This window comes from Urocitellus parryii, chromosome 15, assembly GCF_045843805.1.
Source record: "Urocitellus parryii isolate mUroPar1 chromosome 15, mUroPar1.hap1, whole genome shotgun sequence".
NCBI classification, from domain to species: Eukaryota; Metazoa; Chordata; class Mammalia; order Rodentia; family Sciuridae; genus Urocitellus; species Urocitellus parryii.
In genome coordinates this window covers 25,424,333-25,439,539 of record NC_135545.1, presented here as the reverse complement: position 1 = coordinate 25,439,539, position 15,207 = coordinate 25,424,333, and the positions used below count along the sequence as shown (strand labels likewise).

General features: G+C 46.7%; 1 protein-coding gene across 4 annotated transcripts in view; it reads left to right on the top strand.

Moving 5' to 3' along the window:
* The window catches only part of Abcc12 (ATP binding cassette subfamily C member 12), a 59,017-nt gene that overhangs the window by 37,606 nt on the left and 6,204 nt on the right, over window positions 1-15,207 (top strand). For 3 of the 4 annotated variants that reach the window (XM_077793145.1, XM_026406896.2, XM_077793146.1), the window contains 5 exons: window positions 544-770; window positions 2,936-3,073; window positions 6,762-6,948; window positions 12,319-12,408; window positions 14,923-15,112. In XM_077793145.1, coding sequence (XP_077649271.1) covers window positions 544-770; window positions 2,936-3,073; window positions 6,762-6,948; window positions 12,319-12,408; window positions 14,923-15,112 — 832 coding nt within the window. The remainder of the gene's footprint in view (window positions 1-543; window positions 771-2,935; window positions 3,074-6,761; window positions 6,949-12,318; window positions 12,409-14,922; window positions 15,113-15,207) is intronic. The other variant, XM_026406897.2, reaches the window with a different exon arrangement.

The following is a 15,207-nucleotide window of genomic DNA, read 5'->3' as shown; positions in this document are numbered from 1 at the left end:
GAACTGTACCGGTGCATCATGGGCCCTTAGACGGGGTAGAAGTAGGGAGCAGAAATGTTCAGGCCAAGAGGGCGTCTCCTGCTCCTGCCAGCCCTGAGTACAGTAAGGACTTCTTACCCTCTGCACACTCCATTGCCATAGTGGGTGGCAGCCTTTGGTTGTAAGGGCTCTTTCCAGAGTGTACAGGTGTGGGTCACACTTCGGGGGGACAGAGGCAAAATGGAACTTGTCTTCTAAATGCCCTAGGGAGGGAAAACTTCCCTTCTTCCTCCAAAGGCAAGAGCCTCTCTCCTCTCGGGCTGCATCCCAGGTTTGCTGAGGCCTGACCTGCACACACAGAGGCAGAATCTCCCCACACCCACACCTGACGCCCACAAAAAATGGGTAGCATCCATCCTCACCGCCTCAAGATCACCTGGCACCCTGAGTTGTACCCTCGGGAAAAGGCCAGGCCCTGAGTTCACAATCCCAGCCCCAGCAGAGTGGCCAGGGTTTGCCCCACACTCTCCCCAACCCAGTTTGGATCTCTGCTTTTACCCACAGATCTTAAAGAGCCCAATGAGCTTCTTTGACACGACTCCCACTGGCAGGCTAATGAATCGTTTTTCCAAAGACATGGACGAGCTGGATGTGAGGCTGCCGTTTCACGCCGAGAACTTTCTGCAGCAGTTTTTTATGGTGGTGTTTATTCTCATGATATTGGCTGCCGTGTTTCCCGCTGTCCTTTTGGTCCTGGCTGTCCTTGCTATAATCTTCTTGATCCTTTTATGGTAGGTCTACACACCATTTAAAAAGGAGAAACACACACACACACACATGCACACACAAACACACACACACACAGAGTTGATATGCATAACGGCCGGGTATCAGGTGATAGTGAGCCTTTACGGTCCCTCTGATGGTAGAGCACATTGATTTTTAGCACTTACTAAACTCCAGGTGCTAAGTGCTTTGGATACATCTGGCATTTTAGCCTCAGAGCAACCCTGAGAGGTGGATATTACTGGGAGATTGTCACTGGTCCCAAGCCAGGAAACTAGTAACCATGGTTGCTGTCTGTCTGCTATGTTCCTAACCATTGGGCTCTGCCGTTACTGCTACTGGAGAGAGAGAGAGAGAGAGAGAGAGAGAGAGAGAGAGAGAGAGAGAGAGGGAGGGAGGGAGAGGGAGAGAGGAGGCCAATTCTTATGCTGTGAACTTTGAGAAATAGCCTGCATCCTAATCATTGGCAGAGTTACAGAAAAGCCTGCTTTGCACTGGGGATTCCTGCCGAGGCTCTGCCTGCCCACCTGGAGGATGGCAGGAGGGTGGCAATGATCCCAGCCTCCCAGGGGATACAGCTGCCCCTATCCCTGGGGTGGTCAGAGGCTCTTCTAGCAGCAGGTAGATGGTGGGCACTGAGTGGGGGAGAAAGGTTGAAAGTCAGAAAAAAATGGCATCAGAGTCTCAGCTTTGCCACAAAGTGGCTGGAGGACCTTGGAGAAGCCCAAGAAATGTTCCAAAGCTCAGTTTTCTTATCTCCAAAATGAATATATGCCTCGCCTGCTTCAGAGGGGGTTGCTGTGAGGATCAAATGACTATTTGATAAATTTGTGTCAATTAAAAATAGAGTACAATTGAATGCAGACTAGAGATGTAGAGTGTAAGTTGACAAGGACCAGACATAGGCCACAAAAGAAGGAAGAGTAAATAAGATGGATTCAAGAGTCATTTATAAGGTAGACTCATTGGGGTTGCATGGCTGGTGGAATTGGGGGCATTAGGAAGATGGGAGAAGCCAAGGATGACCCCAAATGTGGGAAGTGATATGCAGAGAGGAGATACAGGTGACATAGGAGGAGAGGTGGCTAGGGTAGTCACAATTATGTGTTTGGTTGTGGATTGTCGAAGTTTAATGATCAAATCCATAGATGGTGTCAGTAGATTATGGCAAATGTGGGTAGAGAGGCCCTGGGGCTGGGGTGCTGGACTTGGCATCTGTATGGGTACTTGGTGTGGTGGGAAGTGCCCTGGGAGTTGGGAGAGCCAGGCTCTCCCTAAAGTATCCCTTGTGACTCTGAGACACCTGGCCACAATCTCCAACCTCAAGTATTTATTGGGACAATCAAATAAAAAAAAATATCTGCAAGTTCTTTACAAAGGAAAGGATATCATGACCTCCAGTGGATTCCGTGGACTTGGGTTCATTTTGGTAATCCCTGTGTTAGACCATAGTTCCAGTCTGCTGTCCTGTTCATAGTGTTGATTGACTTAGCATAAGCCTTTTCTCTGCCCTGCACCCACACTTTCTTGCTTTAAAGACAGGGCAGACCAGAGCTGGCCCTGACCGAATTAGCCAAATGTTTTTATCCAACTCACTTGAGTTCTGAGCTAATGAGGTTCCTCCCTCACTCCCCTGGGTTAGTTTTATCTGAGAGTCTGGAGGCGGGCTTAGACGCTCTCTCATAAGCAGCCAGCTAATGTGGAAGCCCAAGGCCACTGGTGTTCTGCTCACCGGGCTTCCTGGGGCTTCCAGGCAAAGGGAAGCATCCTGTGGGGGGTTGGTTTTAAAGTCAGGCTGTCCTGATGTTAGTTCAAAATGGTCTTTGAAATGCCTTTGGAAGACCACACATTGGCATGTGATAACCAGGTTTCGCTCCAAGATAGATCCCTTTTTTCCCTGGTTGAGCATCTAAAGTGGTTGGCTTATATTCAGGGGCTGAACCTTATGAAAAGTTCTGGTCTTTAAAGACTAGAATTATATCTTACGCGGCACGAAAGGAAGCACTTAGGTCTCAGAGCAAATGAAGGGACTGCACGCTCACCTTTCTCAGGTGTGCACCGTCTCTGACTTAACTGTCATACTGAGTGCATGGTTGGAGCTTCATGTGCTGAGCGAGCCCTTTGAGACCCCACTCGGTGGCTCTCCTGGCCCCTCTTGATTTCCTCACAGTATTTTCCACCGAGGAGTCCAGGAGCTCAAGAAAGTGGAGAACGTCAGCCGGTCACCCTGGTTTTCCCACATCACCTCCTCCATGCAGGGCCTGGGTGTCATCCATGCCTATGACAAGAAGGAAGACTGCATCAACAAGTGAGTCCTGGGCTGGACCCCTGCCCCAGGGTCTCCCTGCTTCCTGCCTGACCCCAGAAGAAAGTTGCAGGAACAAATGTCCCCTGTGGTTCTATGAAGGGCAGTCTGGACTGCTGGGGACTGACTGATGAGCTGGGAACCGGGCAGGGACACTCTCAGAGACCTGGCTCTATTCCCAGCATCTGGAGCCCCAAAAGATATGCATTAGGGGAACTCATTCAGGATGACCTCAGAATGCAACCTTGTGTTTTTTGATTTTTGGTTTTTTTTTTTTTTTTTCATTCGAAGGGCTAAAATGTGTTCAGTTCAGGAAAACAGGAAAGCAGAAACAAAGAAGAAAACGTTGCTCACAGGCCCCACCCCTGACCCTGATCACATTTTCATATACAGGTTGAACACCCCAAATTGGAAAATCTGAAATCTGCAGTGGTCCAGAGCACAAAACTTTCTGATGTGTCTCCACAAGTGGAAAATTCCACACTTGACCTCATGGATTGGGTCACAGTCATACAAACACAGTAAAAGTCTTGTATGAAAATTATCCACAGGCTATGTCTATAAGGCATATATCAAACATAAATGAATTTCGTTTAGATTTGGGTCTCGTTCCCAAGACAGCTCATTATATCTATGTAAATATTCTAAAATCTGGGGGAAAAAAAAAACAGCCTAATCTGAAACACTTCTGGTTTTAAAGATTTCAGATAGTAATACTCAACCTGTATTTCCTTCCTGTCTTTTCTTTCATTCGATTCAATTAGGTTTAGGGGGCCAGTGGCACATCTGACCATGGATCAGAAGTTTCTATTCAAGATTTTCTTTTTCTTAAATATTTATAATCATTTTATTGCTTTTTTAAACTTACATATTTAAATCCCATTTTTCATGTTATTACATGTTCTTTGTAAAAAATATTTTTTAAAGGCCACATTTCTTTTAATTTTGTGGATAGATCAATTTGCTCCTTGTTAAAACTTGGGGACGAGATTGGTAAATACCATAGAAAAATGTCTGAATCACAATAGGCTCTCCACAGTGACAAACAACACCACTGCTTGAGATCTTTTTTTTTTTTTTTTTGGTACGGGGAATTGAACTCAGAGGCACTTGACCACTGAGGCACTTGACCACTGAGCCACATCCACAGCCCTATTTTGTATTTTATTTAGAGACAGGGTCTTACCAAATTGCTTAGAATCTTGTGGTTGCTGAGGCTGGCTTTGAATTCACGATCCTCCTGCCTCAGCCTCCCTAGCTGCTGGGATTACAGGCATGCATCATTGCACTTGGCTCCGACTTGAGATCTTAACAATATATATTTATTCCTCAAGTACCAATTTAACGAGGTTCCGTGGGGCAGGAGAAGGGGATTCTGTTCCACACTCAGGCACATAATCTCTTTCTAAGGCTTTTCTTGTTCCACAGGCCTTAGGAAGAGACGGGGAGAGAGGAGGGTGGTGGACCCCCCATAGAAGGTGATTTTATGGCCCAACCCTGGTGAGGATCCTCCACATTTCTGTACATTCATTGACCTGATCTCAGTCCCATGGGCTCACCTCACTGCACAGGATGCCGGGGAATGCAGTCCAGCTACGGCCAAAGGAAGAAATGAAAATAAACTTTGATGAATCTCAAGCAACTTCTATAACATAGACCTTTTTTTTTTCCTTCCTACCTTTTCCTTCCTTAAAAAGCTAACACACCCTTTGATGCTTGGGTCTAACTCTTTCTGCCTCTCACTGTCTCTCCATCTGGCCACCCAGGGTCTCAATAGACTGGACTTGACGGTTTGTCCTGGGTTCAGTCGGCGGCTGGTCCTGTGACTAATTTGACCCGATGTCAAGGTCTGACCTCATTTGCCGGGTCCTGCCTCACAGGTAGACCCTGTCCATGTCCTGATCATGAGAAAAGTTTGTAGAGCCGCTCCTCTCTTCACCCTTGACAAACAAAACAGACTCAAGCTTGGTCTTCCCACAGGTTCTCCTTCAAGATTTCTCAGAGACTCCCTTAGGGAGCTGAGCCCTGCTAGACTGATGGGGTCTTTCCCATTCTCCCCATCTTTCTTTTTAGAGGACTTGGACCTCTGATGCGCATTGCATTTGTCACAGAGAAATAGGAACATTGTGGTGTTTGGAGGAATATCTTGGTTAAGCTCTAGGGGAAACAAGTTAGAATGGAGACGGAGAAGAGGAAGGTGTGGCAGAGTCCCCGATGGCTGGTCAGAGGTGCTGCTGGGTAGAGTCCCCAGGGGCACTGACTGTAAGAACAGGGTGGACTAGCATGGCCTCCAGACATTCATGGCAATAGAGGAACTGAACTCCATAGGACTTTAAACTTTGAAAGTCTTCATTTTTCTCCCTGATAATTTCTACCAATTGTTCTGACAAAGCCCGCTTTTCACTAGGTCACAGAACTCTCCGTGGCCCGGGACTCTATGTCTCTAATAGTTACTTGAGTCTACGTAAAAATTCAGTGGTACAGAGACTCAAGTCATGGTTCTCTTTTCCCCCCAAGACTTGGCATGGCAAGGCTGTGCTGTGCTGCGTGCGTGCGTGCGTGCGTGTGTGTGTGTGTGTGTGTGTGTGTGTGTGTGTGTAGGGGGGGATCTGGGGGGAGACAGATTTGCAGTTAGGAAGCAGTCTTTCCTTTTTCTTTTAAACTCACTCTCCCTTTTCTCTGAGCCTGGTCCTCTGATGCTGGTGCAGGGGAATTGGGAGAGGATCAGAAAATACACATTCCTAGGGGACTGCCTGCCTCTGGGCCATTCTCTGCGGCTCATCCCTGCTGACCCAGCTCACGGGGCAGAGGCGGCCATGGCAGGGTGGGGTCCCAACAGGACCAAATCCCAAGCAGCTCTGCCAGGATCCAGGATCTACACGTCAGGTTTGCTGGGTCCGATGGCCAGCTGCTTGACGGCATCCCCCTGGCTCCCTCTTTGCCTCCAGCTGGAAGGAACGCTGCATCCAGCCTGCCACTCACACGCTGTCTTCCTGCCGCCCCCTCAACCCCAGGCACTGCAGGAACCGGCAGGATGCACCCCGCTTTCATCTGGGGAAGGAGGAACACCAGGGGTGGGTCTGGCCCCTGTGCTCTGCTGGGTCACCTCTCTGTTGCTCTGCCTGGTGCTCCTTCTCCCTCAGCGAGCCCTTGGGCTCAGTGGACATGGGCAGGGGTGCGAGATGTCAGCTTCCTGTCCTTGAAGAGACCCCCGCCCCCAGCTTTCTAAGCAATGATTTTGAATCTTGTCTGTCTGAAGTGGGGAGGGGAGCCAGGCAGACACCCTCCCTGCCTCCTTCACCGTCACAGACACTGACTCTTCTCGAAGGTGGCCTCCTCCACAACACCCCCCCCTCCCGGCACCCCTTATGTAGATCACCCCATGTGAGTTCTCAGTAGCTCTTGTTCTCAGTTGTGGGTTCCAATCGCCAGCTCTGGGGAGAGACAGAAAGAGCCCACTTGGCACCACTGGTGACCGCCACATGGGATTTCTCAGTATGTATCTGTGCAAATCAAAGATGTCTGTGGTGGCAGGGAGAAGGTGGACAGATGCTCAGTTTTCCCGTGTGAGAACGGGCTTCTCTTTGAGTAAGGAGTCCCTGGCTCCATTCCTCCAGTTGCCCTGATCCTTCATCTGTGTGACCTAAGCCATAACCCGACCTCTTGTTTTGTCTGATTTTCTTGATTTTAGGTTTAAGATGCTAAACGATGAAAACTCCAGCCACCTTCTGTATTTTAACTGTGCTCTCAGGTGGTTTGCTCTAAGAATGGATATCCTCATGAACATCGTCACCTTGGTTGTGGCCTTGTTGGTGACCCTGAGTTTCTCCTCAATCAGTCCTTCGTCCAAAGGCTTGTCGCTGTCTTACATCATCCAGGTAACGTATCAGGGAGGGTGCTTTTGATTGGACACGAAAGAAAACTCCAATGGGCTTAACACAGTGAAGAGAGTTTAGGAGCTGGCATCATTAACATGTTGGGAAGTTGTGTGGGCTTCAGGCACAGTTGGATCATGGCTCTTGTCTTTGTCCTTCTGTGATATCTTCCCTCATAGTTATGCAATAGTGACTAACGTCCTCTGGGGTCTGTGGCTGGAGATATTTCCTGTCCTAACCACTGGACAAATCCTGAGCTTTACTCTTATTGTATTAATTTAGGTATTCAAGAACTAATTAGTGGCTTAATGGGATTGGGATGATTGATTTAGGCCACCACAAAGTTGTACGGCTACTCTTCAATGGGGGCTGTGAAATAAATACTGGAGGGGCCATGGCAGTGTCTATGACTGGCTTATCTTCTTGGATGCTTATTTTCTTTTGAATAACAACAATAGTAGGTGAACATATGGTATTTGCTTTGCTTTATATAAATTAATTCATTTACCCCCCCCATGATGATCCTAGGATACTACTGTAAGCCCCATATTAAAGATGAGGAGACTGAGACCCAGAAAGACTTGCTAAGATCCCACACATGTCATGTCTGAAAGCCAGGATTTGAAGCCAGTCCACCTAGGCCTGATGCTCCTTGAACTTGTCCCTTGATATATGGTTCCCATTTTTCTCTTTGGAAACATTTCCAATGTAGTCCTTACCAGTGGTACTTGAAATTCCAGGACGATGTTTCAGAATATGGGTCATTTTAAAATATTCTCTTCGATGCTGTGGCTTCTTTTACTTTAAAGTCAAATCTCCCTTCAATTCAGAGAAACTTCTCCTTCATTTTGACAATTTCTTTCCTTTCTCTGTTTTCTTCCTATGACTCATGTATATTGGTTGCATATTAGACTTCCTGCATCAATTTCTGTTTCTTTTATCTCAAAATTTCTGTTATTATATTATTAGAGCCCCCCTACCACCCTTAGATTCTTTTCTCTTCTTTGACTTATATATATCTGTTTGTTCCTGGGTCACTTTTTTTCTTTTTCTTTCTTTCTTTCTTTTTTTTTTTTGGTCTGTACAGTTCTTGCTCTTTCATGCCATTAGATTTGCTCAGCTGTCTCCTGCTCTGTTTCCATTTAAGCATGGGAGAATGGGTGGGTTGGGTTTTTAGGGCTTCTTTGGAACTTGTGAATTCCTTCCTAGGTCTCTCTTCATAGGAAGCTTCCTGACTATGGTGGGCTGGGTGCAGCACTGCAGGAAAACACCCAGGGAGCTGGCCGTTAGACCCCCACATGCTAGAATTAAAAGGGAATTTTAATCTAGGTACTATTCCTGGAGCCCCAGGTAGTCAGTTCAATTTCTTTAGAGGGGAAATTGTGTGTATATACACGTGTTCACAACCTGTGCCTAGGGATACAGTGTGTCACTGCTTCTGGTTGGGAGAAAGATGGAAGTGAATAAATGGGTCCAATAGGAGTCTTTGTAGACAGACTATGAATTTGCCAGCCTCTTTGTGGGTTCCTCCTCACACCTGGAGGCTCTCCAGGTTCTGCTAGACCGAAGGCTCTTTAAATCCCTTTAGCCCATTCTGCTTCCATTTTATCAAAAGGTTCTCATCCTCTTTCCAACTTGCAGAAATTTATAACTCTCTCATTCAGTTTCATCTCTTTCCAATCCCCTTGCTGTTAAGGGTCTATTCTTTTTGGGGGAAATTTTTCTAATATCATTCTAAGTGTTATTTTTGGGAAAGAGGAGGAACAAAAATATATCCTCTATACTCTTAAGGTAAGGAAAATAATGAATTTTTCCTTGGGTAGCCAATTTCCCTCATGGATGGATGCTTTCATTTGTTGCTGCCTAGTAAAAAAAAAATCAAACAGATGATGTTGAACGGTTTCCCTTAATTGGTCCAAGTAAAACAGCTTGCCCCATCTAAGGTCATGCTTTTGGGCAATATCATTGGCTCTCTGTGAAAATGTTTCCAAACGTTCCTGTAGGGGTCAGAGAAGAATTTGCACACATTGAGATTTATGGGATGGCTTCTCCAGCTGGCTCTGGGGCTTTTTCCAGCATTAGACCCCTTTGGAGAACACAGAAAGGAAACGACAGAGCTTCACTTGAGAACAGAGGACGGATGAGAAATTGGCAGGAAACACCCACAGAGCAAGAAAGCCAATGTAAAGTACCGTCCCCTCCCATGGTGGAGGAGAAGAGGCACCTGCTGGGGCCAGTTCTGTGCTGATGTGGACATGCTAAACCTGGGTGGGCTGCCCAAGCCCTTGGGAGATCATACTTCTCCTGTCCTTAATGAAATGTGCATGTGCCTCCGTCAAGGACAGGGTCCGCGGGTTCATTTGCCAGCTCTCCCCTGAGCAGCTGCTGTGAGCCAGGAACTCTACGGGTTGTTGTGGATTTAGCAGCAAACAATCTGACCGTCCTGCCCTCAGGGAGCTTACATTCTAGTGCAGAGCTGGAATAAATATGGTGGCAAGTAAATAACCAATAAGGGTTCAGGAAGTGCAGTGAAGATAATAAAGTGGGGTACAGTGACGGGGGAAGGGGGGCAACATTACAACCAAAAGCCTGAGGAGGCCTCTGCTGGGGGGTGACTTCCGAGCTGAGACCAGAACAAAAAAGAACAAGCCACAGGAGACTGGGAGGAAAGGTGCAGCAGGCAGAGGAGCCGGGGAAAGGCCTGGGGGCCTGAGCTTGGTGTGTTTGAGAGTCTGAAAAAGGCTGGGTGGCCTAAGCAAAGTGGTAAGAAATAAAAGGTTGGCAGAGGTAGAATGTGTGGAGCTTTGTACGCCAGGGAAGGGGTGTTATCTGTATTCTGATATGCATTTGGGTGAGATAATGCTTTTTTTTTTTTTTTTGGTACTGGGGATTGAACCCACGGGGTGCTTAACAATAGAGTCATATCCCCCGCCCGTTTTGTATTTTATTTAGAGGCAGGGTCTCGCAGAGTTGCTTAGGGCCTTGCTAAATTGCCGAGGCTGGCATTGAACCCGTGATCCTCCTGCCTCAGCCTCCCGATCCACTGGGATTATTGGGTGCCAGCATGCCCAGCAGATAATGCTTTTCCTGTGGGGCTGTCCTGTGCACCTGAGGATGTTCAGCAGCCTCCCTGGCCTCTACCCATTAGATGCCAATATGACCTCCCTTCCCCCCAGGTTGGAACAACCCAAACTGTCTCTAGACCTTGCCAAATGTCCCCTGGGGACATAATCACCCAGGTTGAGAGCCATGGCTCTAAGAGAAATGGGAAGCCCTGGCCTGTGTCGATCAGGGAGGTAGGTGCAACGGAGGCCTGTGAGGGTCTGCAGCCACTGCTCTTCTTCCTGCATTCACCTGCTTGGGCTCCGTGGCCTTCTTCTGTGAAGGTCGCTTGCTGCTTTCCAGAGCTTTCTCACCTGAGGTTTGCCTGGTGGACATCTCATCATAAAGACCTCAGCTCACATAGTCCTCCCTGCCCACCCCTAGCCTTAGCCAGTCACCCACAGCTTCCTATTTTATCAATACCTTGTTCTTATGGTTCCTGAAATTTCCACCTGCCAGTCCACTAGAACATAAGCCCAGGAGTGCAGGGTCTTGTCCATCATGTTCAACCTCGGAAAACCAGCACCCTGACCAGTACTGGGCCCATCGCTATTGCTTAATAAATGTGTGTCATCTATGTGTGTCATGAGAGAAGACTGATCCTGCCTCTAACTCTTTTCTGCTAGGCTAGGGGCAGCTGGAGATGTAAGGGATGGGGTTCTCACAGCCTCAGCAGTGACTGAAGGGAGTTAGTGAATACATTAGTCCTCAGAATCCACGTTCCATATCACAGATTCAACCACCTGCAAAATGGAAATATTCAGGAAAAAAAATTACTGTGTCTCTACTGAACATGTAAACTAGTTTTCTTGTCACCATGCCCTAAATACAGTGTGACAGCCTTTACATAAAGTTTACATTGTGTGTTAGATATTAGAGGTAATCTAGAGGTGACTTAGACTATTTGGGGGAGATGCATAGGTAAGATGCAAATACGATGCCATTTCATGTAAAGATCTTGAGCATCTTTGGATTTCCGTATCTGCCAAGGGTGATGGTGGTGGTGTCCTGGAATCAGCCCCTCAAAGGATACTGAGGGATGACTCCTTGCCCTGGCATGGAACAACTCTGTGGTGTGGCCCCTCTGGTGTCCCAGGGCAACCCAATCCCAGATGCCTGCTGCTCAGACCTCTCATGAACACACACCTGGGATTGGCTGCCTTCCCAGGCTCCCTATGTCACCCATCCCCTCCGTACTTTCTGGGTTCACTACCTACACCCCGTGTGTGCTAAGGCTGCTGCAACAAATTACCCTGAGCTTGTGACTTAAAACAAGAGAAACTTATTCTCTCAGCTTTGGAAGGTCAGGTGTCCACAAGCAAGGTGTTGGCAAGGCTGTGGTCCCTCTGAGGCTCCGGGGGAGGCTGTTTCTGGTCTGGCCAGGCTGCTGGTGGCTGCTGGCATTCTTTGACTTACAACTGCCTCACTCTAGCTCCTGCCTTTGCCTGCCTATCCCCCTTTCTGCTCTGTGACTTATCCTGTCTCTTGTAAAGATACCTGTCACTAGCTTTAGGGTCCATCCAGGTAATCCAGGATGTTCTCAGGATCCTAATTCTATCTGCAAAGGACCTGTTTTCAATGAGGTAACTTTCACAGGTTCCAGGGATTTGGATATGGGTATATCTTTGGCAGGTGGGGGAGGGGGCATCCTTCATCCTAAAACACTATTAGCCCTAAATCTCAGGGTAGCCTTCTGGGATATCCTGGCCTCAAGTGGGTCATCTTATCAAGCCATCCCTCTGCCCTACATGATTTTTTTTTTTAATACATGATTTTCTCATGTGTAAAGCGGGCAGATGGGCTGGATGGTTTAGTGGTCTCCGGTGGTGGCTGAATTTCAGTTCCTTCTTGGTGTTGGGCGGAGAGTGGGGAGGGGCCCTTGATGGAGAGCCCATCCAGGTGCTGCGAGAAAGGATTCCCAGCAGTTCTGCCCCCAGGAAGCATTCCCACTGGACGGCAGGTCCCCACTGCACAGACAGAAAGGCGAGGATAAAGTGGTGCAGTGGTGGGGGGGGTGATTCCCGCCATCTGGAGTGCCAGGGAAAATGTAAATACCATTTGTTTCCAGACACAGAGGAAGTGTTCAAAGGCAAAAGAACCCGACAGGAATATATCTCCACTTTGGGGTGCCTGGCTGGGAATGCAGGCCCCCATGCGACTGGCCCCGAGTGAGAAGGGGGTGGTGATCCTCAAGGGCAGTCCTGAAGGTGGGAGAGCAGAACCCAGAGGAGGAAAGGCCTCTAACGGCGACTGCTTGCTCCTTTGCAATAGCTAAGCGGATTGCTCCAAGTGTGCGTGCGGACAGGAACGGAGACCCAGGCCAAGTTCACCTCCGTGGAGCTGCTAAGGGAGTACATTACGGTAAGAAACCAGTGTGTGAATGAGAAGGGACAGGACTAGGCGGGTATTTAATCTTTTTTTTTTTTTTTTTGATGTGAAAGGGATCTTTTTAAAAAGTCAAATCTGACCAGTCACCCCTCTTCTTTAAACCTCTATTTATAATACGAAGTCCTTGGTGTTGAATGTGAATCTCTTTCTATAAAATAAAAAATTCTTTATAGGCAGTTTATATACTCAGGAAAGACAATTCAGTGGCTCATTTTGGTTTCTGAAAATTAATATTTGATTAAAGTTGTAAATTGAAAAACAAAAACAGCTTCACTTCTCTTTGAGAGTTTTTCTGTTCAATTCACAGCTGCTCTTACTGGGCAGCTGTACCAACCCCTGGTACCAACTCCCTGCTCCAGAAATATCTGGAGTCAAATTGGTAGGAAAGTTGGTTTTATTCAAAGCCAACTTCTTTTTTTGTTTTTGTTTTTTTGGCACTGAGGATTGACCCCAGGGATACTTTACTACTGAGCCATATCCCCAGCCCTTTTTATTTTATTTTATTTTATTTTATTTATTGAGACAGAGTCTTACTAAGTTGCTTAGAGCCTCATTTCATTCCTGAGGCTGGCCTGGAACTTGCAATCCTCCTGCCTCAGCCTCCAGAGATGCTGGAATTGCAGGTGTGGGCTAAAGTACCCAGCACAAAGCCAGCTTTAAAGGAAGGCAAGAGAAACTTAACTGCTTCAAAGATTCTACCTCAGAAATCCCTGAAAATTAGCAGAACTTTCAGGAGAAGAGGCAGGGAAGGACAAAGGACATATGCAGATTGAGTTATCTTGTATTAGACAAGCCGGAGTGGGCCATCTCCACTCCCATCTTCTTCGGCCCCGTAGGGGGTTAGAGTCCCCCTTCCCCAACCCCCACTCAGTATGAAGAAGCCATTACCAATTTCAAACGGAGGACCCTGTTTTAGTGCTGTTATTCTTTTGAGAAGAAGTCTAAGCCATCCTAGCAATCTCTTTTTAAGGGCCTTTGAACAGTGTTTGGCCCCACTTACAAACTTAATTAAACACTTAAAACATTTTAAACTGCATTTTAAAATTTAATACTTTCAATTTCCTTTTAAGTACCTCAATAATCTGAGTTTGTATAAATCTAATAAATTAAACTTGTAAATATGGTGAGCTTTAGGTTCTCGTGACAGTTCCAAGGCTGTATATAAACAGAAAGCTTTTAACTTAAAATTGTGTTTAAATCAATTGTTCAATTTTATATTTTGAATTAGAATCACAAAGCCGAATTCTATACATGTTATAAATACTTGAACACAAAGTATGCAGATTTCTTAAATATATGGTTACAGTATTGCTCCCTCTCCCTTCTCTCTCTTTCTCTCCTTTCTGAAGGATTGAACCCAGGGACATTGTAACACTGAGCCACACCTCCATCCTTTTTAATTTTATTATTATTATTATTATTTTTTTTTTTTTGAGATCAGGTCTCATTCTTGTTAAGTTGCTGAGGTTGGCCTTGAACTTGGGATCCTTCTGCCTTAGCCTTCTGAATAACTGGAGTTACAGGTGTGTGACACCAAGCCCAGCTATTCTTCTCTTAAGTATTTTTATTCTTAATTCTACATCTTCCAAGGCTTAAAAATAGTAAGAATGCAATTATTTCCTCAGCTAATTGAAATTTTTCATGGACCAGAGATCTGGGCTGGTCAGTCACCCTGACAGGGTACATGGGATCCCTATTTCTAGTTGTTAATAGGGAACTTTGTAACTTCAAAGGAGAGGTTGGTCTTATAAAGAGGCCAAACTGATCTCCTTCATTAGACTTTGCATTTCTTCGACTCTCAGGAAGGAAACTTACATGCCTTTTCCTTTTGACTCTAAAGACCACTGAACTTGACATCCTGCATTCTTGTCTTTTCACTTCTAGTACCCTGATAGCTCTGGTAGATACTGAAATTGTATCTGATTGAATTCTGCAAATCTCAAGTCTCAGCCTGGATTTGCCACAGCTTCAAGGTCACACTGCTGACATTGCCCAGGTCCACGGGGCCCAGTGTGAGCTGTCCCTTGCTTGTTCCCCTGTGTCACCCTCCCCTTGTTCCTTAAGCAGTACAGCCCCGTGACTTTCTATTCCTCAAAGTACCCAAGTTGGTTCTGGCCCCCTCTGTCTAGAAGGCCCTGAACTGGAATCCTCTTGTAGCTGAAGTCTTCTCAGCATTTCTTGGTCTCAGCTCCAATGTCACATAGATGTTTTCTTCAGCCCTCAAATACTCCTATTTCCCTCTCCTCTGCCCACCCCACAAGTCCCAAAGGCTGTTCCAACGCTCTGTTTCATTGTCTGCATTTCTAATTGCTTTTCTTGTTCATTATCTGACGTCCCCACTGGAACATGAGCTTTTTTGAGACCAGGGTTCTTATGGGTCAACTTCACCACCACAAACACCAGAACCGAGAGTTAGAGGAAGGAACGACTTAAACGAATGGGGAAATGAATAGTTATTAACCTGTCGTTGGTTATTCTGCTTTTCAGACCTGTGTTCCCGAGAGCACGCATCCCCTCAAAGTGGGCGCCTGTCCCAAGGACTGGCCCAGTCACGGGGAGATAACCTTCAGAGACTATCAGATGAGATACAGAGACAACACTCCCCTTGTTCTCAACGGACTGAACCTAAACATAGAAAGTGGGCAGACGGTTGGGATCGTCGGAAGAACAGGTTCTGGTGAGGACCAGCCCTGCTTTTGTGTCTTTCAGGCTGTTTTCCTTGACTCTGCCTTGAATGTGTTAGGCCACACCAGAGAGTGAAGGGTATGTGTG